This window comes from Heptranchias perlo, chromosome 26 (assembly GCF_035084215.1).
Source record: "Heptranchias perlo isolate sHepPer1 chromosome 26, sHepPer1.hap1, whole genome shotgun sequence".
NCBI lineage: Eukaryota > Metazoa > Chordata > Chondrichthyes > Hexanchiformes > Hexanchidae > Heptranchias > Heptranchias perlo.
Genome location: NC_090350.1, coordinates 24,559,841 through 24,585,720, shown reverse-complemented (window position 1 = coordinate 24,585,720; position 25,880 = coordinate 24,559,841). Strand labels below are relative to the sequence as shown.

Genomic DNA, 25,880 nt, shown 5'->3' with positions numbered 1-25,880 from the left:
TAAGTGAGTAGGCAAAACTATGCCAGATAGTGTTCAATGTAGCAGTGTGAGGTCATTCACTTTGGATCCGAGAAAGACAAATCGGAATATTTTCTTAATAGTGAGAGACGGAGCTGTGAAAGAGCAAAGGTATGTAGGTGTCCAAAAAAGGTACATAGGCCTTGAGTGTCTGGAGCAGTGAATGGGACTGGCTGCCTCTGGGCCAGCTGGTGAGGAGCTCCACTTATATGATGAATTAGTCCTTTGGTGGGCATTCAAATTTTAAATCCCCTTCCACCTACCATAGCAACTCTGGGTGTCAGGAACACGCTGGTGTTCCTAGTGTCCAGCATTGCTGTGGCACTAATGACAGGAAATACATTGGCAGACTTTTTCTCCATCATTACTGTGTCATTTGAATATGCTCTACCACACTTGGGCAATATATTCAATGGCTGCCATCACTTCGGATAGAAAACACTGGAAGTCGCAGTGACCGGCATGGAGCCAGCTGAATGGCTCCCTGGAGAATTTCTCATCCTCACCTGTCCCATTACCACCTGAAATTGGTACCGGGACAGAAAACCTAGGGCTTTATTTCACAGTGATGTAATTTTCTTTCATGAATTGGAAGCTTACAAGCACTACACACAAATAAATTCCGATGGTTTTTGCACAAAGGAAAAATCCCTCAAACTTCATGTTGCTATGCTGGTGGGCCATCTTGTTTGTTCAATGGGTGTGAATGATCTCTGAAATCTTAGTCTTTAAACATGTTGCAGCAATCAGTTCGCTGTATGTATACTGTAGCAATGTTTTCACTTCAATGAACAATGAAAGTATTCACTCCAACAAAATGAACATGCTTCTGATGAATATGATGATATAATTTACGTGTGTTTGCCTTTACAGCATGTAGACATATTTTACTCCCAACTTTATTCTGTAGTTAGTGACTCCATCCTCTATGTGGGCGATCCCAGGCTGCTTGCAATGCCCCTCTTTGTGATAACAGCCAAGTAGAGACTCCACGTCTGATTTACCTTCCCGCAGCAGAGAGACATTAGGGCCCTGAAATTTCTTAGGACACATTCCCGACAGTTAGCCGAGATCATGCCTGTTCTGCAGCGCTAAACCCATCTGCAGTTTGTGTGGTTAGTGAGAGGGCATCTAATTTACATGGGACAGACAGCCACAACTTTGATGCCCACCTGGCCAGAAAATCTGGTGCCTGCCCACCATGGAGGGAAACACATGTCTCCCTCTGTGTCAGGGGGCCGATCACAAAACTGTTTTTTTAAAAATAGCCCTTCCTTTGGGATCCAGATCATTTTCCTAGCCTAGATTCCACTGGTGGGGTCGACTTTCACCCATCTCAGGCCAGTAGGCCTCAACTCTCTTGGTGTACCAGCATCCAGAGATATGCCAAATCCTGACTGACCCAGGGAAGCGGGACCTCCTAGTGTTGGGAATTTTCACCCCCCTGACCACATTTGCCTTATAAGGGCCGAACAGAGGAACTGCCCCTTACAAGACATGTCAGAAAGTCACGGAAACACACAACCAGCAGGAGACTGGCAGAACAGCCCCCCTCAAAGGGGGATTTTCAAGGCACAGGGCTCTGCTGGACAATTCCCTATAGTAGCGTGGCTGAGATCAGGAACTCAGTGGAGTGGAGGATTAACCATTTTGATGACTGGCATTAACGATCTAAACAACCAGTGTTTTTGCAGATTATAATTCGTTATCTGGAGAACGTGTCATGGCCAGGCATCAAACATGATAAATTCCGCAACTGAGGCTGAGTGGTTATCTCACAACCATCATAAAATGAGTTGTGCTCAGCTTCACAAGAGGAATATATAAATCACTAGGTGTAATTTACTGTTTTTATAACATAGATTTAGTATCATTTAGCAAAATGTTTGTTACTTCTCATATTGTTCTTTACAATTTATCTTTTCTAGGAAGAAACATTACATGTGTATTTCTGCTCCTCCCTTCCCAGTACGCAGAAACCCGACTCCTCCTGGCCCTGGGTATTATGACACTGTAGACTTTCATGATCCACCCAAGCACTACATGTCCAATGCTGTGTTTGTGTCTAACACTAGCCGCTGGACTGGAAATGTCCATAACAAAGATGTACCAGGGCCAGGTAGGAGATTATGGCTATTAGAGATAAGGAACAGAAATAGCATGATATTGTAATTAAAAAAAATAGATGGCTGGCACTGTGTTTGAAGGCTGCAATGCACACAGGGGAATGCAGATGATGTCAGAAATCACGGTTAAACTTCCAATGACTTACAAACACAGAGGCGGAAATCTGCAGCCCTTCTAGTACTCCTCCCGTAATCCAGAAGTACATCAGATGGGCCTGAAATTAGGATGGGACCTGGATACGCTGGGCTCCAGCCTTACGTTGGGACTACCGTGGGCCTTGTAAGGGGTGAAACCTTCACCCACCCCTTACATGAGGAGATGGAGACGGGAGTCCCAAAACTGGCAGTTAAGCCCAACCCCCACCCCACTGCTGCTAAACACCTGCTTTGGGCGTAATCAGGAAATTGCACCGAAAATGGGCTTGTAATTGCGCTGGTTAGGTTACAGTTCAAGTTTCCACTAAGCTATTTGCACAATCACATACGTAAAATCTTCCTCCATGAACCAGCGCAATCGGACAGCATAATAGAACGTAATCATTTCTTTTTATTTCTTTCCATTAAAAAGTATTCCTTGATGTATTTAAGAGTGGTAACCTGGTGCAGTTTTACTAACACAGCTGAAAATGGGTTTATCAACAAAAACAAGCATTTTAATAAGGGTGTCCAGTCCTCCACCTGTGAGTAACCTGATTTAAAATCACTGAAAATGACTTTAAAAAACTATACCGAACCATTTATTAGTTTCATTGGTGTACATTAGTTAGTTTCTTAGTAAATTAAATATTTTTTGGTATGAAGAAACTTTTAAAACGTCCTTACTCGCCGTGCCTGTGCGCCCAGGAAAATGAACGCAATTTGAAGAGCCTTCCCTAACCAGCACAATTGGCAGAATCTTGCAATTTTGACATGGGGGCGTGGCCAGTTTTGTGGGCAGGGCCTGATCAGATGAATTGAATCATGAACCAGCGTAAGAGCTCACAGAAAACATGAATGTAAGTAGTTTTGGGCATAACTCAGGTTTAAAATTCCCCGATCTTTTGCGCTGGTTTGGCCGATTCTGCCCGGATTGCCCTGATATTATTAGCATTAGTAAGTGGAAACTCCACCCACAGATACTTATCTCCAACTCATACATGTTGTATGTCATCTTGATGTGCATTCTCAGCTTTAAAATTGGAGGTGATAAAAATTCAATGCATTTAGGTGAAGAAATGTATGCAAAACAATTGCAACTCATTTACAGTTTTCACAGAATAATGGAAAGATTTGTGGAATTTAATCCCCAAAGCACAGGTGAAAATCTTAAAATACCATGTAACAAAAACAGATTTGACTTGTCCAGTCACTATAAATCAGTGGCCATAATGTTATGCTCTATATGGCATAAACAAATCACTATGAACAATGCCACAGATATGCTAGTAATACAATAAAAGTTTAGCGTGTAGCCTGTACGCTACCTGTAAGTGATATAAAACAGCACATCCTCTGACTCACTGTGAGCAGCACCATGGGAGATTTGTTAAAATATTTATACTATGGAGTTATAGACATTGTGGCCGCGAATTTCCTCAGGAGTTCTGCTGGACATCCGCTGTAAATCCAGGCATCTGTTTACTCTGCATCCCTGCTGATTCTAGGATTATTGGGCAACTCCATATGAGGCAGAACCTGTGCCTACCGCTTACAAGGCCAGTGATGAAAGGGGCACTCCTGAGGGTAGATCCTCCCTAAACCGGGCTCAGGCGGAACCCAGCTAAGGACTGCAGGCCAGCAAACTGAGTGAGATGAGACATACCAGCCTCCATTTGGGTGCAAGCGGGCCCCACTTGTGGGGGGAGGGTGGGGATGAGATAGACGAGGGGAGCTGCCTGACCCCCGAAGTAAGAACGTTCTTATTTCACACAGGGGGCCAAAGCGGAGGTAGTTGTGTCTTGGATGGACATAGGCAACACCCACCCGGCCACAGTAGGTGTTTTTTTTGACAAAATGGGGCAGACGCTGGCGATGTACTCCTAGTGACATGGGTGCCTACCGGCCCTATTCAAATTAGGTGCTCTCCTGTTGACCCTGCAAACTCCAGCGGGGTCAGCAATGGACGGCAGGAGCGAGCACAATCCTGGTGCACTGCAGATTTTTGCAGCCTTTATTTCCATTTGAGTGTAATATAGAGGATGCAATGATAACGTCTACGCTGAAACACTAAGGATTGTAATACAATCATTGCAAATTAATAGAATGATAGTTCAGGGTTCATTAGTCCAAAATGAAAGTCAATATATGTTAAACACCAATAAAACACAAATTGTAAATCACGATAATTGTACTGACTGAGGTTTTGGCAAATTTTGTTTATAGATCCCCAGAATGTAAAATACAAATGCAGCCCACAATTACCACACAGTTTTATTTCCATCTCTGTAAAGTCACAAGTGAATTGTTTGCAGTAAACCTGTGATGCACAAGAAAATATTAATCCTTAGAACATTTTTGCGTGATTCACATCACTATTACTCTTCCCTCACACCAGTCACGAAGACGTGTGTTCTGCAAGTCGTCAGCCTTGGAAAATTTTTCTAAAAGGTTGCGTTGGACACTCAGAGGGATCTCCCTTTGTAACAATCTTTCAAAAGATTGCAACTTTTGTTGCTGATTTGTCATAAGTTTTTAAGAATAGGGAGATATCTCGCTGCTCCACTTTAACTGAAAAGTGCTGCAAACTTGTATGACATCTCAACCCAGCCATTTTAAACCACAATTCAACAGTGTAAAATTTGCAAACAAAATACAATAAGCAAATAGCATCCCTGTTGTTCCTGCTATGATAGATGTACACCATGGTATTTCCTTTACATGTTGCCAAGTTTTAAGTAAATATGGGTTACAGGAGATTCTATTTTAAAACCTCCTGTAATGTATTTTGTATTTTGGCAAATTTTCTGACTTTTCTTAAAATTGCATTTTTTATCCTGAGACCTTTTTTGTAAGTTCACATGAGGAGCTCCACGTATAATATAAAAGAGCCCAGCTTTGTATATTTTTTGTTGCAACTCTATTACAGTACCCTTTTTAGCACAAAAGACTTATTCAATATTTCTGATTTTTTTTGTTAATAATTTGTATTTGAGAGATCATTTTTGGGGGATTTTTTATTTATTCATTTCGGTACATTTGTTTTTAAATGTCCTGATAAAATAATCCATTGTTGTCCGCGAAGTTGCAAGAAAGTGGACTGGAAATAAAGCATTTGCAGGACTTCAGCAGTGCAGGAACTGATGAAAAAAAGAGCACATGTCAAGGAATTCTTTCAATGTCAACTTTCATAAGAGCTCAGGGAGCCACAAGGTGTCAAGGTGCAGAATTCTGTGGTGGGTGCAAGTAAAGGTAAATGAGTGGGGCTTGGCATGGATATTCCTCAAATAGAGCATTTCATGGTTAAAGTCAAACAAGATGTATTAAAGGGAGTTAAGTACTTGTGATTTCTGAGCCCATCTCCAGTTTGGGTCAGTTCCCTGGATTAGGCACAATTTTGTCATGTGAGCAGAGAAGTATTCTTCAGGTGCTGTTAGTTGATGTATAAGTGGTGTCAGATACGCATCTAACCTGCAGCCCATCCTGTCTGCAAGTGACCATGCAGCTGAATTGTGTCATAATGATTTGATGAGTAAAGCCTGCAGAAGATGTAATTGTTTCAAGCCTTTCAATTGCAAGTTACAGCTTATATATGTACCCTGCTGAAATATGGGTATGAAAGAGCTGTAAGTTTGTGTGATGGAACAGGTTGATATGTAATACTTTATGGCATGCATTCTTGGTCCATGGCACTGTTGGGCAGTCTTACCTTGCCAGGTTCCTAAAAGCTTGCTGCATTCTCTCACACCTTTTCCTCATTCAGTTGTATGTCTAACTTGCCATCCACCAAAATGGGGGTTGGTTGCTGCATCACTCTGCCACTTGCACAAGGACTGCGTTCCATGTCTCCATGTTCAGTTTTCCTTGAATTGCTTTTTACCTGCCAATTCTTTCCCACCATACAGTCTTTGGAACAACTGTCAAATATTCAGGAACTATTTTCAGCAAAAGGCTGAAAGAATTTTTGCCCCAATATGCAGCCACCTACTTTAAGTGGCCAATCCCTGTAACTTTTTTCTAGCAGCTCTTAAGGAATAATAGGTGATGGGATATTCTGCTTATACATCAAATGTGCTCCCTTCCATTGTTCACGGGGAGTATATTCTAAATGTGGAAATGAGCTGACCTTGAAGGTCAACTCTCTATGCACACACAATGCATTGCAGTCCAGCTGGCACTAAGACAGGACTACATAATTAGCCCTGTGGCAAAAAGCCTTCTCCGTTCAACGTTTATCAACTTAGTGCAGGGGTCCAGAAATAGGCATTAGGCCACTCTTTTACATATGCAAGGGACCTAACCCCTGTTTCAGGCAGATGCACGGGAACCTGGGCAGCCGCCTATGTCAATAGTGCGGCGCCCATACCCTTGGTGCTGATCGGGCGCAGGACATTGTTCCCAGAAATTGGCCCTCATTGTAAAACAGGTGCAATGAGGTTCAATTTCTACCTGCATTTCCATATTGTATAAATCATATAAATATGTATTTTATAAATAGCTGTCTTATTTATCTCCAAAATGTGAAACAAGTTAATTGTGGGTGAGGTATTTGTTTCTTAAGCCTCATGATGGTGGACTCCCTTCCGGTTCAGATTTCTGTTCAGCAGTTGTTGGCAAATACGCATCCCAAAACTACTCTCACCCTAACACAAGAACACATTAAAACTAGTCTGATTGTGGACACTTCACATTCCTTATTGACATATTTTAATAAATAAAACTTTCATGGTTTTGTTCATGGGTGATGAGAAGGCTGGCTCTAAAGTTGGGTCATGACGAGAGAGTGTGAGTAGACTACAGAGTCAGGCCTTTTGGAAACAGGGAGGCTATCGAGTATAGTTGAGTTGGGTTGGGTTGAGGAGAATGGCAGCACAGTTGGATCTTGAGCACCACATTTGACAGCCAATGCAAGATCAGGCAAGTACAAACTGTCGCTGTGAGTTAGATAGACAGTATATTCATTATCAGTAAAACTAATTCAGCTGAGTCCTAGAGTCGGATCTTCACGGCTGGATTCTTTGTTACTGCTGCGGGATCTAATTGCCTGCTAAGTCCGTGATAGCTTATACCACATGGTTAGCCAGCCCTATCAGAAAGCAAATGGGAATTCTATGTTTATTTATTCATACAGACACAAACCTTTGCATAATTTGCCAATTTACGTAACTAAATTAATAATACATCCAGCTAAAGAAAAAGTATGATCTGATGAACCAAGGGTTGTTACTGTTTTTTTTAACTGTTTAATGATGGTTACTGAGTGGACCATATTCTGTCTCATTCTCCATGGCCACTGGCTGCCAGTTCTTGTCCATCTAAGCAGGAGAGGAGATTGAAAAGTGGAGAAATGAGCTCTTACAGTATTTTCCCTTCCCTTCTCTAAAGCAATCCAAGATTGGCAAAACTCAAATCCTTGCAGAATCTAAGTAGAAATACCAGCCTGGACTGCAATTCGATCTCAGTTCTCTTAGTTACAACTTCAGGGCACTGAAGTCCCATCTATCAGGGCAACAGTATTGTCTTACACATGATATATGATATCTGCCAAGCTAGAAATAATTATCAACAAATCTTAATCCAAACACTAATTAAAGCATCTCCAAACATGCTCTCATGTGGTGATATTTATCTGTTCTGCATCCCACAGCTTCCTATCTGCCAGAGAAACGAGGAAAACAATCGTTCCTGTACAACATTGATAGAAAGTGGGTGCCACTCTAGACATTTACGGAAAAACAAGCAGAAGCCCACACAGGGACAGATGGGATGGCCAATGATTATACTGCAAATCAGTTTATATTGCACACATGAAGATGAGTGCTGTGCTTTGGGTGGTAATGAACAGGGCAGAATAATTGTATTGTGGAAAAAAGTGATCAAAATCAAGTTTTTGAGTTTATTATTGACCTTGGATTGAAGGCTGCTTCACTTGTGTGTATTATGTGATGACTTGTTTCCTAATGAAGTGTAAAAGCTTCTCCTCCAAAAAAAATGACTTACTGTTTTCTGTAGGAATCAGGTGTTCTGTCAAACTTAACAACGAGTCAATTTTCACTTAATCTATTACTTCCATCATTCATACATGCATTGAAAGCTTAATGGTTTAAATATATATATTGATATATTTATTTTTCTTCATTTCAACCAAAACATCTTAAGTTGCATTTATTTTCCAAAGTAAAACCATATTAATATGTCAATAAAAAAATAGGGAGGATGTGGTGATTCAAAGCTGCACAGGGTAACATACTATGTCAAATGCATCAGTAGTGAGTCAATTGAAGTTCACATTGTTATATCTGAATAAACATCCAAATTGGTGTGGTAATAATTAGCTACTTTATTTTCCAGACCCTCCAGAATATTCCATCAAAGAATAACAAAGTAATGCAAGAGAAGGCACTGGAGTGTAATTGCTACAATGTGCTTACTCCCACCAGGGGGCCATCTGGTGTTCAGTTAACGATGTGAAATTACCATATGTATCACTTTCCCCCCCCTCACAATTACAAGGTGAAAATAATCATCTCCAAGAATGAACCTGGTTAAGAGCTAAAAAACATTAAGTAAAGAAATTCAGCAACTATATCTTACAATAACATTATTAAAAAAAAAACAGCGTTCTCCTGGTATTACGCAGGAAAGATGGGTTATTGCCAACACTAGAACCATAATGAAAACCATTACACTTGTTGAAACAATTGGGAGGTTTCCTTGACCTTTGTGGATATCTTTGAGTAGGATTGACAATGGGTGAGCTGGGACTAATAACAGGAGCAGTAAATGGCAACTTCTCTTGTTCAGTTTCCACAATGTCAGGGTTCACAACTTTCTTTGGATGCCATCCTAGAGCGTCCACACCACGATCAGCACAAGCAATCTCCTGGGATATGATTGGTTCGTTATGCATAGGAATAGGTGAATCGTCTGAAGTTTTCTGAGGAGCTGTAACAACCATTTCCTAAGCATCTCAATTATCAGCTCCTGAAACTATTTCATTTACTTTTGAAACATCTGTGGTACGAGCTTGTTCAGGGTGCTTCTAATTCTTCGGAACAGTTCCTGTGTTTTTTGTATTTCAGGATCATCAGGAACACCTTCACTTTGTGACTCCCTTCCAAAATCTGCAAAGGATGGTGTGAAGTCTGAGTCTCTGGACAAAATTTGTGAAGGGCCTAAAGGTCTTGTCATTAGTTTGGTCCAGTTAATCTTGTCAAGAATAACATTGTTAATTACTGGCAAACCATCTGGTTTCTGGATACTGGCTGGTATGAAACTGAAACTAAGGAGCAATTGCCAGTTATACTGCTTCTTGGCCTCTGGATTAAGCAATTTCCATTGTTCTTCATTGGAGCTACACACTGCACTGTCATCAGGTCTTTATTTGATGCTGGTCTCAGTGCTTTCACTTTGGTGAAATGGTCTCCGAATCATTCTGTTCAGGTTTTACCACAGGCACGAGCAGGCTTGCCCAGTCAGTTGTAGTCGGTTTTCTCAATTATGCCTTCACCCTCCGTGAAATCTAATTCCACTGATATCCTTTCCTTTTGAGCATAGGGTACTGCTCTGGGGTTAAATATTTTTGGCTTTGTTCTCTCCTTCACATTAAGCTGTACCTGGATACCCTTTGCTGTACGAAGTTTCAGACTCAATAAAGGACTTGTGCTCTTCCATAAGTATGTCCACAGATCTATGAGTGGTGCTCTTAATATTGGCCCAGTTTAACTTCAGGCTATGAAACCTATCTAGGCCCATCAATGAGGGAACTTTGGCCTTTACTACATTTACACATAATTGTTTCATCTGTTGTTCGTATTTCACTTGGACGTTTATTTTCCCAAGGGCTGGTATTGGGTGTCCAGAATAAGTTTTGAGTAAAATGTTATTCTTGTGTAGGGCAATTTTCCTAAACTTTTCCTCATATACTTTTGATGATGTAATAGTTACCACAGCCACAGGTCCAATTCAAACTCACATTTAATACCTCCTATGCAGATGGAGACGACAATTTTGTGTTGCTCCTTACCCGTTCTGGAATATACAGGAAAACGAACCTTCTTCATCCATCTCACCTTGTGGTACAGTTTCTTCCTCAGGTTCCCTGTTGGAATCGACATTATGGACACTGGATTTTTGTTTTTTTCTTCTGTTGATTCCTCACAGCACTATGATGTAACTTGGGGCCTTCTTTCCCCCTGCCTCCAATCTAGTGACACCTACTAGCTTCCAGCAACACTTAAATAAATGGCCTGTTTCTGTGCAGTTATGATATTTAACCTTCTTACAAAAACATCAGTCTGGATGAAGATTCTTTTTACCAGTCCTCCACCGTGGTTAAGGAACTCTTCACTCTGGAGGTGTTAGACCCTCTGGCAGGTAACTCGCTAACATGCCTGGCAGCATTCTCCGTCCCAAATGCTATTTCGAGAGTTCTAGCCGATGTGAGTCTGTCTTCTACCAATAGTTTCCCCCCGATTGACGTTTCCTTCAAACCATAGATAAAGCGATTTCTTGTTGCATCATTGAGAAACCCAGCAAAGTCAAAATGTTTTGGATAATTTCTTCAGCTCTGCCATAAACTGAAAAACATTTTCATCATCACTTTTTCTCTTTTGGTTAAACTTGACTGTCCCGCAATAATGAGGGGCTTCGGGCTCATGTGTTCTTTGACCACTTAGATTAACTCCTCATGCATTTTTGTCTTTATTCTGGGCAGGAGCAATCAGATTCTTAATTAATGCATAAGTTTCAGGTCCACAGTTAGTCAGCAAAAGCTCTCTCTTTTTGGCATCTATTGCAAGCTCATTTGCCTCAAAATAAAAATTAAATCTTTCTACATACTCAACACCACTTGATAGTCTGTTTTTCCAACTAATACCGACATTGTTAAAAAAAAATCAGTGACCAGGTAGACCAGTCGCTAAGTAACAAAGATGTATAATATTCAATCTTTTTAACAATGCGCTATCTTTTATTCTCATAGTCATTGTTATGTTTGAATAAACACTCAAACTGGTGTGGTAATAACTAGCTACTTTATTAACCAGACCCTCTAGAATATTCCATCCAGGAATAACAAAGTAATCCAAGAGAAGACACTGGAGTGTAAATGTTACAATGTGCTTACTCCCTGATGGGAGTCATCTAGTGTTTAGTTAACAATATGCAAGTACCATCCATATCAATTCTAACTTTAAATCATTTTAGAAATATAATCAGCCCAAAGTGGGGAGGTGGGATAAACAGCCCACTGACCCTGCCACAACACGAGAATGGGGTTGTCCCATCTCTTAACTTTTAAAATAAAGTCACAACAAAATTATTTATCAGAACTTGCTGGATTTGCACATTAATTGTCCACTAAACTCACTGCAAAAAGTTGGGGCTCATAATTAACAGATGTGATAATTGGTAATGCAATGCCAATCAATCTCCCTGGCCCAGAAAGGCCCACAATTTAAACTGTTGAGTCACATTCCGGCATGCAGTAAATTATTCTTAGTGATTTAAAAAATTTCAAATTTCAATTTTTTTTACTCCTGTCTTTTTTTCCTCTCTCTTAATCCAATCTTTCTTTCCCTCTCTTTAGGTACCTGATTTGACTCTAATTCACCCTCCTTCTCCATCCTTCCTCTGTTTCTTTCTCAATCCTTAAATCTCATTGATTAAGGAGATGTTGGTCCTGTTGTTCACTAAGGTCCCAGATGCCCCTTTGCCCTCACCACCGGGCTGTTATCAGCCTGCACTTCCAGCAAGTTACGGTGCAAATTATATTCAAGCTGAAGGGTGCAGGAAAAAGTCTAACTAATGACGCCCCGCTCCAGCCAGATGTGGCCCCTTGTAATAACGTTAGGTATCCTTAGTTCCTTAAACTGAAGCGGAATTCAACTGTTGCTGAATAGTTTGCAAATTTTACTTAAAATTCTCTTTTCGCGTTGCACAAGTTACCAGCCGCTTCTAGTTTTAAAATAAGTTGCAGAAATCCGCACTAAAGTTAACAAGGTGAGTTAATGAGATTGGTTAGTCGGGTGCAAACTGCCAAAAAAGTCTGGTTTAAAAGTAGAGGAGATTCTTTTCCTGTTTCTCCTCAAGTGTGAATGATCCATAGCAATGTGTAGAGTTAGGAACACTTGCTGCCTGGTTACATCACTCATGATCTGGATGATACTGTAACTTTTTGAACTCCTGTTTCGCAAGACTTACAGAATTTTTTCACTAACCATAAGTAGTTATTTTGTACCCAAAGATGCCTCTTTTTCTAAAAATGTATTATTTTCACTTCCAGTGCTGCAGTATTAAATGTGATTATTTTGAATTTTTGATCAGTTGTAGGTAAAGTACAGACACAAAGCTCAGTTGAAGTTCTCTTCAAGATTATGGATCATCATTTAATTTGGCAGACACCAAAGTTTTGGTACAATTTGTTCTTTAACTAATCACATTGAGTTCTGGTGGAGATGTCTGACAGAAAGAAAAAAATTCCCCTTTTGAAAATGATTGCAACAAACTGCTTCCATTGTACTGAACAGCCAGCAGGTTTCATTGGTTTAAATTCCTTTGTCGCAAGGAAGGGTTTTTTTTTTCGATGAATACCTACAGGAGTATAATTTGTGTGTGCTGTGATAGTCTCCTGTAACACACAGTAAAATAAATCCCAAAGTTATTACCATTTAAATCATGTAGTAAAGTATCACTTCTGTCCAAATCACATGCTTCAGCTGTAGAACTGCTAGCCATTGGTAAATGCTACAACATCACAGCAACAAAAGTGAAAACAAAGAAGCTTAAACAACGGGAAATAACGTTAACTGTGTATATGTTAAACAGAATCATGTATTTTAAAGTGCGCACCAAGACAATAATAGATCTCTGTGTTATTGCTTGATTTTTGCGTTGTGCTACGGATTAAATTATCTAGTTTTCTCCTTGGTTTCTGTGACATTTTTTTACTGCCCGTAAATTGCTCTGAGTAGCGAACCAACAGTGCTCGCCGCTCATTAGATTTAAATTCACACATTAAATTACCGCCATTTTGGCGGCAACTCGCTTGAAATTTGAGTTCAAAAACAGCAGCGTCTGTTCCCGGGCTGTGTGAGCAGGGAAAGGATCCCCCTCAACCAATCAGCTAGAAGCATGCCATGCCGTGAGAACCAGGAAGTGAAACTCATTGACAAACCGCGCAGACTAAACCCAGGAAGTGCCCAATAAAGGTTAAAAAATGTACTATCTTATGAGAGAGAGAAAGCAAAATAGAGGGTAAGATTAAAAGACTGCGATAAAAGAGAAAGAAAAAGTAAAAATAAAGTTTTCTTAATTTTTAAATTTAATAAAAAAGTTTTGAAGTATCCAAAATCTATTAAAATCAAGGTAATGAAACTCCACATTTTTAAAAGTTAATTTTCAGTGCCATAGAGATTGTTTGGCAGTCATTAATACTCACCACGCTGTTAAAAGTTAGACTTAAAAAATTCAGCGTACCTTTTTGTGATGAGACTAGTTAGTGTCTGGCTGGGCAGGAGAGCAAGTTGGCACTGGTCCATTGATTGCAGCTGGTGAGGTCCCTTTAACGAGAAGCTTTCAGATAACCGGTGAATCAGAAAGAGCAAATTCTGGATTTTCACGTTTGACTGCGCATGTGTGGTCGCCGGAACTTGTTCTTCCATTTGCCCATTAATAACGGTGAGTGCCATTAGGTTCAAAGTTATTTTACGAACAATTTCCTGACCATTATTTCACGAACAAGCTACTCTTTGCAATCTATTGTCCATGCATTCTCATTTCACTCTGCACATTCAATGGATCATCGACTTGCATTTCAAAAACCATCACTAGCTGGCCACACAAATCAAAAGCAGTTTCTTTTTAAATGTAATTGTAGTGTGCAGTAAGAATAACACAACAGACCATAAAATACATTTTTTATTTAACTTTTAAAACTTAAAAAACAATGCTATTAGTCATCTGACAAGGTTTCCCAGTTAATAAAATGTGTTTGTTACTTGTTCAATTTGCATTTTCCAACATTATTCACAATCCAATAAATGACAAAGTCACAGCATCTGATACAAAAGGACACATTGAGGACTAATAGGATATGCAGTTTATCCCATAAGTAAAGACCAACTCATAAACCATGAGCAGCACAGGCACTGGGGCTTATTGGGTAATCAGCTGTGTACCTTACCCTCCCAATTGCTGATGCTTTCTCTGCTGATGTCTGCCATTGCCATTAATTGTTTCTGTCAGTGGGCAGAATGTTCCCTTTGGTGAAACAGTGCAGACTTTTGGCGTAAGAAAGAAATTAACAGCACTTTGCTCTACTACCTTGGGAAATTATCTCCCTTATTTATTTCCCTATCCAAACACAATTATTATCACCAGTCATGGTGCGAGGAACTAGCACTGTGACTAGTACTGAGAGGAGAGTCCAGAGCAAATTTCAGAATGGGCACTGATGCAAATAACCAGCTCGTGTTATTAAATAATGAGACAAACAAAATAAAAAGTTTTTGAACATTGTAGTAGACCTCATGATTCGAGGCATGCTTTTTTGGTTTTAGAAGTATGAATCATTTTTCCTCCTTCATGAAACAAATGGACTCTTGCATTGCACCTATTATATAATCTTTTCCTGGAGTGGAATAGAGCAAAATATTGTACCTGTGTACCCATTGCTTTTTCATGTTGAAATTGGAAGCAAGTGAAGGAGGAAGAGGGGGTGGAGGTAGGAAGATGATGGGAACAGAATTCTACTCATTCATGCACCACACCGGAGATTGAAAGAAATACATTTTCTTTCACAGTTAAAGTTTAAAAGGTAAAGTTTGTTTAGAATATGTGAACTTTGAAAACTGCAACTCTGTGAACAGCCAAGAGATGGAAACAATGGCAATGGCATATAGACATAGGGGGAGGCTTCATTCCCTCATTAGATAAGGAATGCATCAACTTGAGAGAGTTTCTTTAAAAAAGTTACATTTTACTTGGTTGAAATTGTTACAGGAATTTGGCAGTGAAGCTTCTGTATTGTGTCATTAGGAATCTGTTATGACATCCAAGAAGCTACAAATATAGAGTGTTATCCAGATATGCAAATTCATTACAGTGGGATAACAAAAATATATCCCGCATTTCTGAGACCAGGCCTGCAATTTGGAAAAAATCATAAAGAAAATATGAAATGTCCGTCACCACACTGTTCATACTTGAGCCTTACTCTTTATATGTACATATATATGCTTCATAGCGCGGAGACCCTGAGCACAATACTAATAGATGTCACAAACTGACTATATCACAATATACAAACCCCTTAATAATCAAAATATGGTCAATTGAAAATGAGTCAAGACAACTCATAACAAGATATTTTCCTGCCTTTGTGCATTAATGTTAGCAAAAGTGTCAGCCTGAGTATAAAGCATATTTCTGGGACTTTATGCTCAAGTAAATGTTTTCACTAACATTAGTGAACAGAGGAAAATATACCCCAAGAAGGCTACATTTAAAATGTTATAGTTTAGTACATCAGTCAGAGAAAGACAAAAACTTGAATGACTCTGGTTTACCATATCTTCAGGCATAGAAATGTAATGTTTCCACAAGTAGTTTGGTGAGCAACCTACACATCAAATCTGGAAGCTCAGTAAAAATGTTATAGCTCAAGTCAACGAGCTAATAGGAACCAATGCTCTTCCCAGTTTGCTGCATTGGAAAACACTGCTTTCCTCACTAATTTTGCCATATGACAATCACAGAGCATACTTGCTATAAAAATAAGAACCTATGCATGATAAAGGATTTTTAAAAGGTAGGCAGTTAACAGAGCTATTAATATTTTAAATCTAGTCACCTGAATAATATTTTGGTAACTGGAGGCTGCTAGATCATTGTGAGTTGTCACCCCTTTATCTATGATATGATACAATATTTTATACATATCCATAGTACAATGCTTTAATGTTTCAAATCATGATATGATACCAGCACACCATGATTCTAAAACACACATATACTCTGTATGCTGATAGTTTTTAAGATTTTCAAAATCCTTGATCATATCAGGAGATCCTGGTACCATTTTGTGGCATTAAAATGACTATCATTACACATGAATAGTTCCTCTATTGAAGCATAAGGGAAGTATGTCACAGATTCATGATGTGTAACAGGGAAAGATGTGACTTTGAAACCATACACTTCGACTAATACTTTAAGAAGTGGTAAATGCTTTTTGAATTATCATGGAGTCAGTGTCTCCCAAAGAGGAAAATAGTTTTCATTTTCTGATATGAGCAATGAATTCTTCTACATACTTCATCAGCACCATACAAGTGTTTTTTTTAGCAATCTATTTGCCAATCCTTGTGTAAATACCTAATATTGAAAAACCTGCTGAAAATCTGAAAATGGTTGAAATTGCAATAAAAAAATGACCCATGTAAATTGCAGAAAAAGGTGAATAATCCTAAAATATCACACTTTCAAATACACTGAAGCATACACAGACTGGCTAGTGATTCCATGTATATAGTCCAATGGTCAATAAGAATTTACGTCAGGCAGAGCTGAAAGCATGTCGTACTTTGACATCCAGGATTTAACAGGCCGAGTAGTATAAACAAAGGAGAAAAAAGATTGCTTCAGTGACATAGGGGACTTCATCCAATACAAGTGTAGATTAAAAATAAAGTAATGTTGAATTCTTCATGCTTGGCTTCAACAAGCTAGTTTTCACATCTGTACAGAAGAGAGTGATGGCACAAAGTACTTGGGTCCAAATATTGAAAGCAGCCAATAGTACATGCACACGGAGAGAAGGGGGAGAGGTAGGGTGATTCCTGTTTTGTTCCTATATTCCGGGCTCCTTTGAACTTGTCCATGAATGTTGAGGTTCCTTAAACCTCTTTAAGTGTTATTTGACAGCCTCCACTTATGTCCTTTATCTCCACCAAAAATGCAGCATGGTTACAGTAATGCTGCACAATGTTATCATCCATGTTTACTAAGATTCTGCAGGAGAGAAAATGGAAAATGAATGTCAATTAGAGCTTACTAATTGTGGTCAAAATGCTTGAGCTTCATAAAACTGTTCCACAAGGGACAGCTTCTCCCTACACATGAACCATGTGGAGAACATTCAAATTAATTTTTGAATAACCTTTAATCCCCTATGAAACTTCCTTTATATGAGACAGCAAAGTAGCCAAAACCACAATCTTCTGTCTGACCAGTGCTAATGCTACTCCTTAGTGAGCCAACAGGAGATGTGGTTACAATGGGGTGGCATAGACAATAGACAGTTCTTCCTGTCCTCTGAGGAAGAACACATTGAACTTGTAATTTTGCTCCTCCAATTGGCTTGGCTCAGAATTGAAGCTCATCCCTAACTGTTGCAAATCTATCTGATTAACAACCAGTTGCAACTTGTTTGGAAAATCAGGGCTAAAATAATGTGACTGCTTTACAATATTTATTGTTTCTAAATTTAAATACAAAATTCCTGCCAATGAACTGGGAACACCTGTTTGTGTTCTTGTGATGAGTCATTGAGCAAGGATCAAAATCAGTTCTTAAATCAGTTAATAGCCACATTCCAATCCAGTCACGAACAAACATTCCAGGGTTTTTAACTATTTGTGCACCTTCATTTCCTCTTACTCAGCTGTTATCCCTTTTGTTTTGCAAAGCTCTGATACTAAAATGATTAAACCAACAAATCATGTCTCACTTTAATGTTGATCTTGACTCTCACACTGACATTTTTATTATAGGTTTGAACAAAACACCTCAAGGGAGGTTTAAGAGTCATATTTACACTGCTGTTCTACCTATTCAATGTTAAAAATGTGGTATCTTTGTTATTCTATGAATACAGCACATATTAAAAAGATGCAAATTTAAGAATTTAGCAAATACGTTATTAAAAAATGTACCTTCCAAGTAAAAATACAAACATAAACTCTGAAATTCACCATGTGGTACTGAAACTGTAATCATAATGTAACACCTTTCCAGAAATACAGTGGACAAATGAGTGAAAAACATTTCAAAGAAACAACACCAGGACCAGTTCCAGACCTCACTATTACAGTGAGCCTTCCCAGAATACTAGTTTTGGCTTTGCAGCTACACAAATTGTGTAGTATAATTTGGGAGTAAAGTCAATCAGGTAGAATTCTGGCAAGCAGTGCGACACCACCTTGAGGAAGCAGTATGAGAATGCTATAGCTTTCTGCCGGCTGCAGTACAAGAACAAATGGTGTGAGGTGAACTTTAAAAATTTCTGACTGGAAATTAAAACATAACATTAACATAGAATTACAACACAAAAGCAGGCCATTTGGCCACCAATTCGTGTTGGTGTTATCCTCCGGATAAGTAGTAGTCGTAATTTAGTGCTCGCCTTATTCCCATGTCCCTTTATCCACCATTCCTTCAATCATCCATCTAACCTATTCTTAAATGTTAACATGGTCTCCACTTCAATTACTAAGTCTTGTAGCGCATTCCACAGCCTCACAACCCGCTGTGTAAAAAAGTTTCTGCTGCTCATTGTTCTTAATCTCTTACATTTAATCTTATTTCTTTTACCCCTCATTCTCGGCCCCTCAATTGCTGGAAATAGTCTGTCCCATCCCTTCATATTTATTAAGTTATCACCAATTATCCTATGCCAGACCTTTTTATTTAACTTCAAGTGTAAGTACTTTGCATAATGCTGGGTTAGATACTGGCACAAATTCAGACAGTAAATGGGAAGCAGATTCACCTCAGATGCATGCCTAAATTACCATAGCCATTAACTATGCAAATAAAGCTATGTACCCAGAAACGTACAAACACAACAAATATGCACATGTATGTGTCATTGAATAAACCTTTCAGGCCACATGTGAACTGACTCTGCCATGGTCTTGTACTGAAATGAGAGTCCAAACCATTAATTAAATTACTCCAACTACTGATTGCTCACAATATCAGAGCTGCTTAGTTTACACCATCTCACAGTGGGAAAACTCCATTTGAAAATAATAAGATGCCGTATCACTTTCAAACCATGGAGCTTACTAATCATGTAGTATCACGATGGTTGCGATCACTCCAAAGGGGGAGTCATTCCACAGAGACGAGCAATAACTGCAATTACCTTGTTTTCAGAGTTGTGCTTGGTATCATAGTAGGTATGGCATAGGAGGAGGCCACTCAGCCCATTGTGCCTGTGCCAGCTCTTTGAAAGAGCTATCCAATTAGTCCCATTGCCCTGCTCTTTCCCCAAAGCCCTGTAATTTTTTTCCCTTCAAGTATTTATCCAATTCCCTTTTGAAAGTTACTATTGAATCTGCTTCCATCACCCTTTCAGGCAGTGCATTCCAGTGAACCTATAGTTCAAGAACTGAGTTCCCGTACTGATTATGACTCCAGTTTGTATACTTACCATCCCACTGGGGTTACGACTAATGTGGTAGTGTAAATGAGGCAACAGAGATAAAATCTGCTCAATTACTCACCCTTTCATACACTTCTTGTAAACTTTGTAAATTCTCTCCTCAAGCAGCCCATACTTCTCTGAGATCTAGGTCAAGAATGTCAAAATACAATTGTCAAAAGGTTCAAACAAAATTGCTTCAAGTACCTGAGAAGGTCAACATTGCTCAGGGTTTTATATTAATGAGCCCTAATAAGGGTTGAAACATGGGAAAGAAGGACCACATGATATTTACTGGAGTCTTTTACTGACCTTATATATTAGAGCTTATATTTTTTTCAATACATTTTTCCTAAATGAAGCAGTATTGTCAAAGACAAAATAGCTCAATATATATGAATAATGAGAATATGGAATTATAGAATAGATTCACCAAACCCACACTCCTAACAGCCACATCTCTGACCGACACTCTCTTCAAGCTCAGCTCATTGCTGGGATTCGGGATTGGTGAATTTACCCTTGTTTTTCTATATTTTTGCTCTTCCAGCAATTTCTCTATCACAGTTTTAATGTTTCCTGTAAAGTCCAAAGTAATAAAGGAAATCAAAATATTTACAACCCTATAGTTGTTGCTGGAGAGCAACTTATCACCAGTGATGAAAAAGTCCTGAATAAACTGGTTGCTGATTATCTTTGATTCTTTCAGATTGTGGAGTAACACAATACATTCAGGATGATATTGCAAGAAGCTAAAGAAAACTATATTTTAATGGGAGGAAAAAAATCACAGTGTGCGATATTAAAATGTGAGTGCACTAATTTTAAAAGGTTAATGGCCTCATTAAAATAGCAGTCGGAGGAACATGTTAACCAAGAACATGTTAATACATTCATATGCTAATATTGCACAGTGCAACTTCACTCCATAAGGAACTATTTTCTAATTGATTTCAGCTGATTTTTGTAGACTGGTACTTTCCAAATATATACACCGAGTCATGTTTTTTCATGTCAATTTTCTTCCACCCCTCCACCTCTCCTTTACTGAAGTTGGTGCTGGGTACAGCTCCACAGCTGCCAGGCACTCTTTGATACTTGACCAAAGTTGCCTAGCATGACCTTGTCCTCACTTGACACCGATACCCACACACTTCTGGTAGGTCACTTGTTAACAATCAGGAGCTGGAATCCTGGTCAATTTACTCCTCCCTAACTCAGGGACACTGAATGCAATTGTACCGCTCGTAAAGTCATGCAGGTTGAGATCAGCTAACTCAGTACAGACCAGGGACCTTCTAGTCTTTATGACTCAGCTACTCACTGAATAAACTTGCTGAGTCATTAGGAGGATTCCACTGAATTACTTTTTATTGTCAGGGTGAATGTGGTTGAATTCTGTATCCAGATGGTCAATCTACTCAGACACTCTGAACAGCTGGCTCCTGTGTAGAGTTGAGGCAAGCTTTTCCCCCCGGGTGACGGTGGAACATTTATATTCCACAGATCAGTATTTCTCTGCAGCTGCAGAGGTGACAGAATTTTAATATTGAAAGATCCCTTGAGTGGAATTAACCTCCTATCACAGTCTTCTTTAGCACCAGTAAAAAAGGGTAAAAATCACATGACAGCTCAGCTATAATGCCTGTCACATCCATTGTGAACAACTATGTCCCTCTTACTGAGCCCTATCAAAATCATAGGGACAGGTTAAAAGCAAACAGCTGGTGGTATCAGTAGGGGTAATCTTGACTTTGTGCGATGGTATAAAACGGGTGATAGCGTATCAGCAGCTGATTTTCTCTATTTTATGACGAATATTATCAAAATGCTGAATGGAAATATATTTATTCTGTGCACAGTTGTATTATTTTTGACACTGCACATTCAATAATGTATCTGCACTTCACACTGCTGCAGGTACATTTCTCCCGATTTTCATTCCATTGACTGCAATGGGAGAGATCTAAAACGGGCTGCTGATTCGCTATCACCCGTTTTACACCATTGCAAAAAGTCAAAATGACCCCCACCGAGTTACTGCCAGATTCAGGCAGTTATGAAATTCCTCAATTTGCTGAAAATGCTGCAGTAGTTTTTAATACCATAAAATGCAACAACTTACACATTGAATTTTTCCCATTTTATTTTACTACATTTTCAAACAAGATATTCAGTGAAGAAAAGTAAGTAATCCGATACTTACAGCATTCTTCAATCCATTAAGATTGGGAGTCTTTAACATCAGGGCATCAAAAACTTCTTCTGACTCCTTCCGCACATATAACAACACTAGAAAAGGAATATAGATATGTTTTTATTTGCATCATATTTTACATTTGGCCATTATTCATCCAATTTTCCAAGGAAAACCATGCAAAGTGAATAGTCAGTATTAATATAGCATTGTCTCAGTGTGTTATATTGACAGACAATTATAGAATTATTAATAGAATTGTTGATTAAAAGTTTAAAAAGGCAAAAAGATTTGAGATCTGAATTGCCTTCAATTCCTTTCAAAACTGCACAACGTCTCAATAACATTTTTAAAATGATTTTCTCTATTTTATGACGAATATTATCAAAATGCTGAATGGGAATATATTTATTCTGTGCACAGTTGTATTATTTTTGACACTGCACATTCAATAATGTATCTGCACTTCACATTGCTGCAGGTTCATTTTAATCCAATATTAAATCCAAAATGATGAGCATAGGATTCATCCATTCCTAATAAATAAGAATTTTAACATATTTTGATGACAGACAATCATAAACTAATAACACCATTAGGGCGCTTTGTTGCTGACCTTTGACCTGCATATGAGGCTATATTAAGTCATATGAATCTATTATTCAGAACTTAAAATCAATAGAGATATAAAACAAAGCACAGCTCTTTATATCCTGTAATCTCCAAAAACTGAAAAATGAATTGCACTTCCTATATTTTCAACTTGGGAACAAATGTCTAATATAAAGGTTAATAATCTGGAGAGGAAATTCATAGAATAATGTAATTTGAATATTTGGAACATTTATTTCATTTATATATATATATTTTAAATAATTCTGAGTTTAGTTTACATATAAGATACAGCACTAATGGAGATATATAAAATCAGGGAAATATTTTTTGGATCTATTTTCAGTAAATATTTTAATAATCATTCAGTTCAGTTTTTCATGTGGGAAAATACATTTTTATTACAATGCTCAAGAAGTTTTAAGCAGTTTTTCATTTTGACAATAACGAACTCTCACAGAGATAAAGTCTTATGAAACTTCTACAGGGGTTGATATGAAGGCAGAGTGACACATTAAACCTCACACACCATCCGAGAGAAACAGTCACAGTTGGAACAGAACACAAGATGGTGAAATTTAATCCAATAACAGATACCAAAATATCAAAATGCCATTCCTGTTATGTGCTACTGCGCACGATGGAATCACATTGCACATACAAGGCAGCGAATGATCAGATTCCAATACAGCTTTGTGACTCCCTTCTATCAGTATAATTCTACAATATTTTGCACTTGCTTGCATCATTACTTTGATCCACAGGGCTCTATAAGCAAGGAGTTTATAATGTCCACTAATTTAAGAAACTACTGTTATTTTTGAAAAAGATATAGAGGAGGTAATTAAATGCAGCAACAAACACAATGAGATCCAGGTGACAGTTATAAAGCCCTCAGACTTTGATCTTATGACTTATGCCCTCATTGGAACCTGTTATCTATATGGTTACCCGGGAACTCCCTTCTGATTTTTATTGTATTTGTTATTAAAAGGCACAAGTCAAATACAAATAGCTTGCACATTCTTTCTTTTAATCAGTAACTTGCATTGTTACCAGAAAGCTGCTTTTTAGAGGAGCACATGCTGATTCGTTAATTACCTTCCCTGATGACTGAGGAAGATCAGTATAGGCGAGTGAGCACAAAACTACTTTGTTGGACAGGCAAGCTACACAGCACTTCTGTCAGCCAGAATACATGGCCAACTCTGTCTCTGACAACAAGCCTGGTTTCTGATTACATTGCCATTTGGGTTGGTGCTGCCTGCATGGATGCCAATGAGAACTATCTCTTTTCATGGTGCCCAAGCGTCCCCTTGTTGACTCTACCATGCTAGAACTGACATTTGGGCTACCATCTGTGGCAGTACTGTATACGTGTTATTAGGCTTCAAAATTATTGGTTGTTCAATCCAAGTGACTCATCCAGGTGTCATAGTTTTAAAAGGAGAAAGTCGCCTGGATCTCATTGTGTTTGTTGCTGCATTTAATTACCTTCTATATATCTCCTATATAAGCCCGTATTTTAACACAGTTTGCCCATAACGGGTTCTTGAAATGGCAGGTGGGGGGTTCACTCCAGGTTTGTGACGCATTCCGGACTGATACCATTTTAACTCATCAAAAAACAGGCACAGGAGGGCTTCAGCCCCATACAGGCGGGGTCCTACTTTACAAACCAAATAACAAGGGCGGTAGAGAAGGCTTTAGATTAAATAGAGGGGGGGAGGGCTCAGGTGGGGCGAAGTTTAAATTGATAAAGAGAAAAGACAAGGAAGTACTACAGGAAAGTGATGGGGGTAATGATAAACAGAGTGTGTCAGGAAAGAACAAAGCGTACAAACATAAGAGTGCACCAGCAAATGGGACCGGGGTAGGAAAGAATGGTAAAAAGACAAAATTAAAGGTTCTTTATCTGAATGCACGCAGCATTCGTAATTAGATGAACTGCCGGCACAAATAGAAACAAATGGGTATGATCTCGTGGCCATTACAGAGAAGTGGTTGCAAGGTGACTAAGGCTGGAAGTGAAATATTCAGGATTATTTAACATTTCGGAAGGATAGGAAAAAAGGTAAAGGTAGTGGGGTAGCTCTGTTAATAAAGGATGAAATTGGTATAATAGTGAGAAATGATCTTGGCTCAGAAGATCAAGATGTCAAATCAATTTGGGTGGAGGTAAGAAATAGCAAGGGAAAGAAATCACTGGTGGGAGTAGTTTATAGGCCCCCTAACAGTAGCTACACTGTAGGGCAAAATATAAATCAGGAAATAAGGGGGGCTTGTAAAAAAAGGTAATGCAATAATCATGGGTGATTTTAACTTTCACATAGATCAGACAAATCAAATTGGCAAAAATAGCCCTGAGGAGGAGTTCACAGAGTGTATTAGGGACTGTTTCTTAGACCAATATGTCAGGGAACCAACCAGGTAACAGGCCATTTTGGATCTGGTAATGGGTAACGAAACAGGATTAATTAATGATCTCAAAGTAAAGGATCCCTTTGGAAGCAGTGATCATAACATGATAGAATTTCACATCCAGTTTGAGAGCGAGGATCTTGGGTCTGAAACTACTGTATTAAACTTAAATAAGGGCAATTATAAAGAAATGAGGGCGGAATTGGCTAAAGTGGACTGGGTAAACAGATTAGATGGTATGATGGTGGACAAGCAGTGACAAACATTTTAAAAGATATTTTATGACTCACAACAAAAATATATCCCTGTGAGGAGGAAAGACTCCACAAAAAGAGTGAACAAACCATGGCTAACTAAGGAAGTCAAGGATGGTATCAAGTTAAAAGAAAAAGCATACAACAAGGCAAAGATTACTGGTAAGCCCGACGATTGGGAAAACTTTAAAAACCAGCAAAGGATGACTAAAAGAATAATAAAGAGGGAGAAAATAAATTATAAGAGTAAACTAGCAAGAAATATAAAAACTGACAGTAAAAGCTTCTACAAGTACATAAAAAGGAAGAAGGTAGCTAAAGTAAACATTGGTCCCTTAGAGGATGAGACTGGGGAAATAATAATGGAAAACAAGGAAATGGCAGAGGAATTGAACAGATATTTTGTATCTGTCTTCACAGTCGAAGACACGAATGACATATCAACAATAGTAGATAATCAAGGGGCAAAGGGGAGGGAGGAACTAAAAACAATCACTATCACTAGAGAAAAAGTACTAGGTAAACTAATGGGTCTAAAGGCTGACAAGTCACCTGGACCTGATGGATTGCATCTGAGGGTCTTAAAGGAAGTGGCTACAGAGATAGTGGATGCATTGGTTGTAATCTTCCAGAATTCACTAGATTCTGGAAAGGTCCCAGCAGATTGGAAAACTGCAAACGTAACACCC

General features: G+C 38.8%; 2 protein-coding genes across 3 annotated transcripts in view; one reads left to right on the top strand and one right to left on the bottom strand.

Annotated features, from left to right (window-relative positions):
• stpg1 (sperm-tail PG-rich repeat containing 1) overlaps window positions 1–11,816 on the top strand; it is a 42,715-nt gene extending 30,899 nt beyond the window's left edge. The window contains exons 8-9 of the mRNA XM_068006563.1: window positions 1,947–2,137; window positions 7,927–11,816. Of these exons, the coding sequence (XP_067862664.1) occupies window positions 1,947–2,137; window positions 7,927–8,000 (265 nt within the window). The 3' untranslated portion in view covers window positions 8,001–11,816. The remainder of the gene's footprint in view (window positions 1–1,946; window positions 2,138–7,926) is intronic.
• Window positions 11,817–16,776: 4,960 nt separating this feature from the next.
• The window catches only part of LOC137342822 (grainyhead-like protein 3 homolog), a 79,939-nt gene continuing 70,835 nt past the window's right edge, over window positions 16,777–25,880 (bottom strand). For both annotated transcript variants that reach the window (XM_068007008.1, XM_068007009.1), the window contains exons 14-16: window positions 21,914–21,999; window positions 19,790–19,854; window positions 16,777–17,291 (exon numbers count right to left, since the gene is read on the bottom strand). In XM_068007008.1, coding sequence (XP_067863109.1) covers window positions 17,177–17,291; window positions 19,790–19,854; window positions 21,914–21,999 — 266 coding nt within the window. In that variant the 3' untranslated portion in view covers window positions 16,777–17,176. The remainder of the gene's footprint in view (window positions 17,292–19,789; window positions 19,855–21,913; window positions 22,000–25,880) is intronic.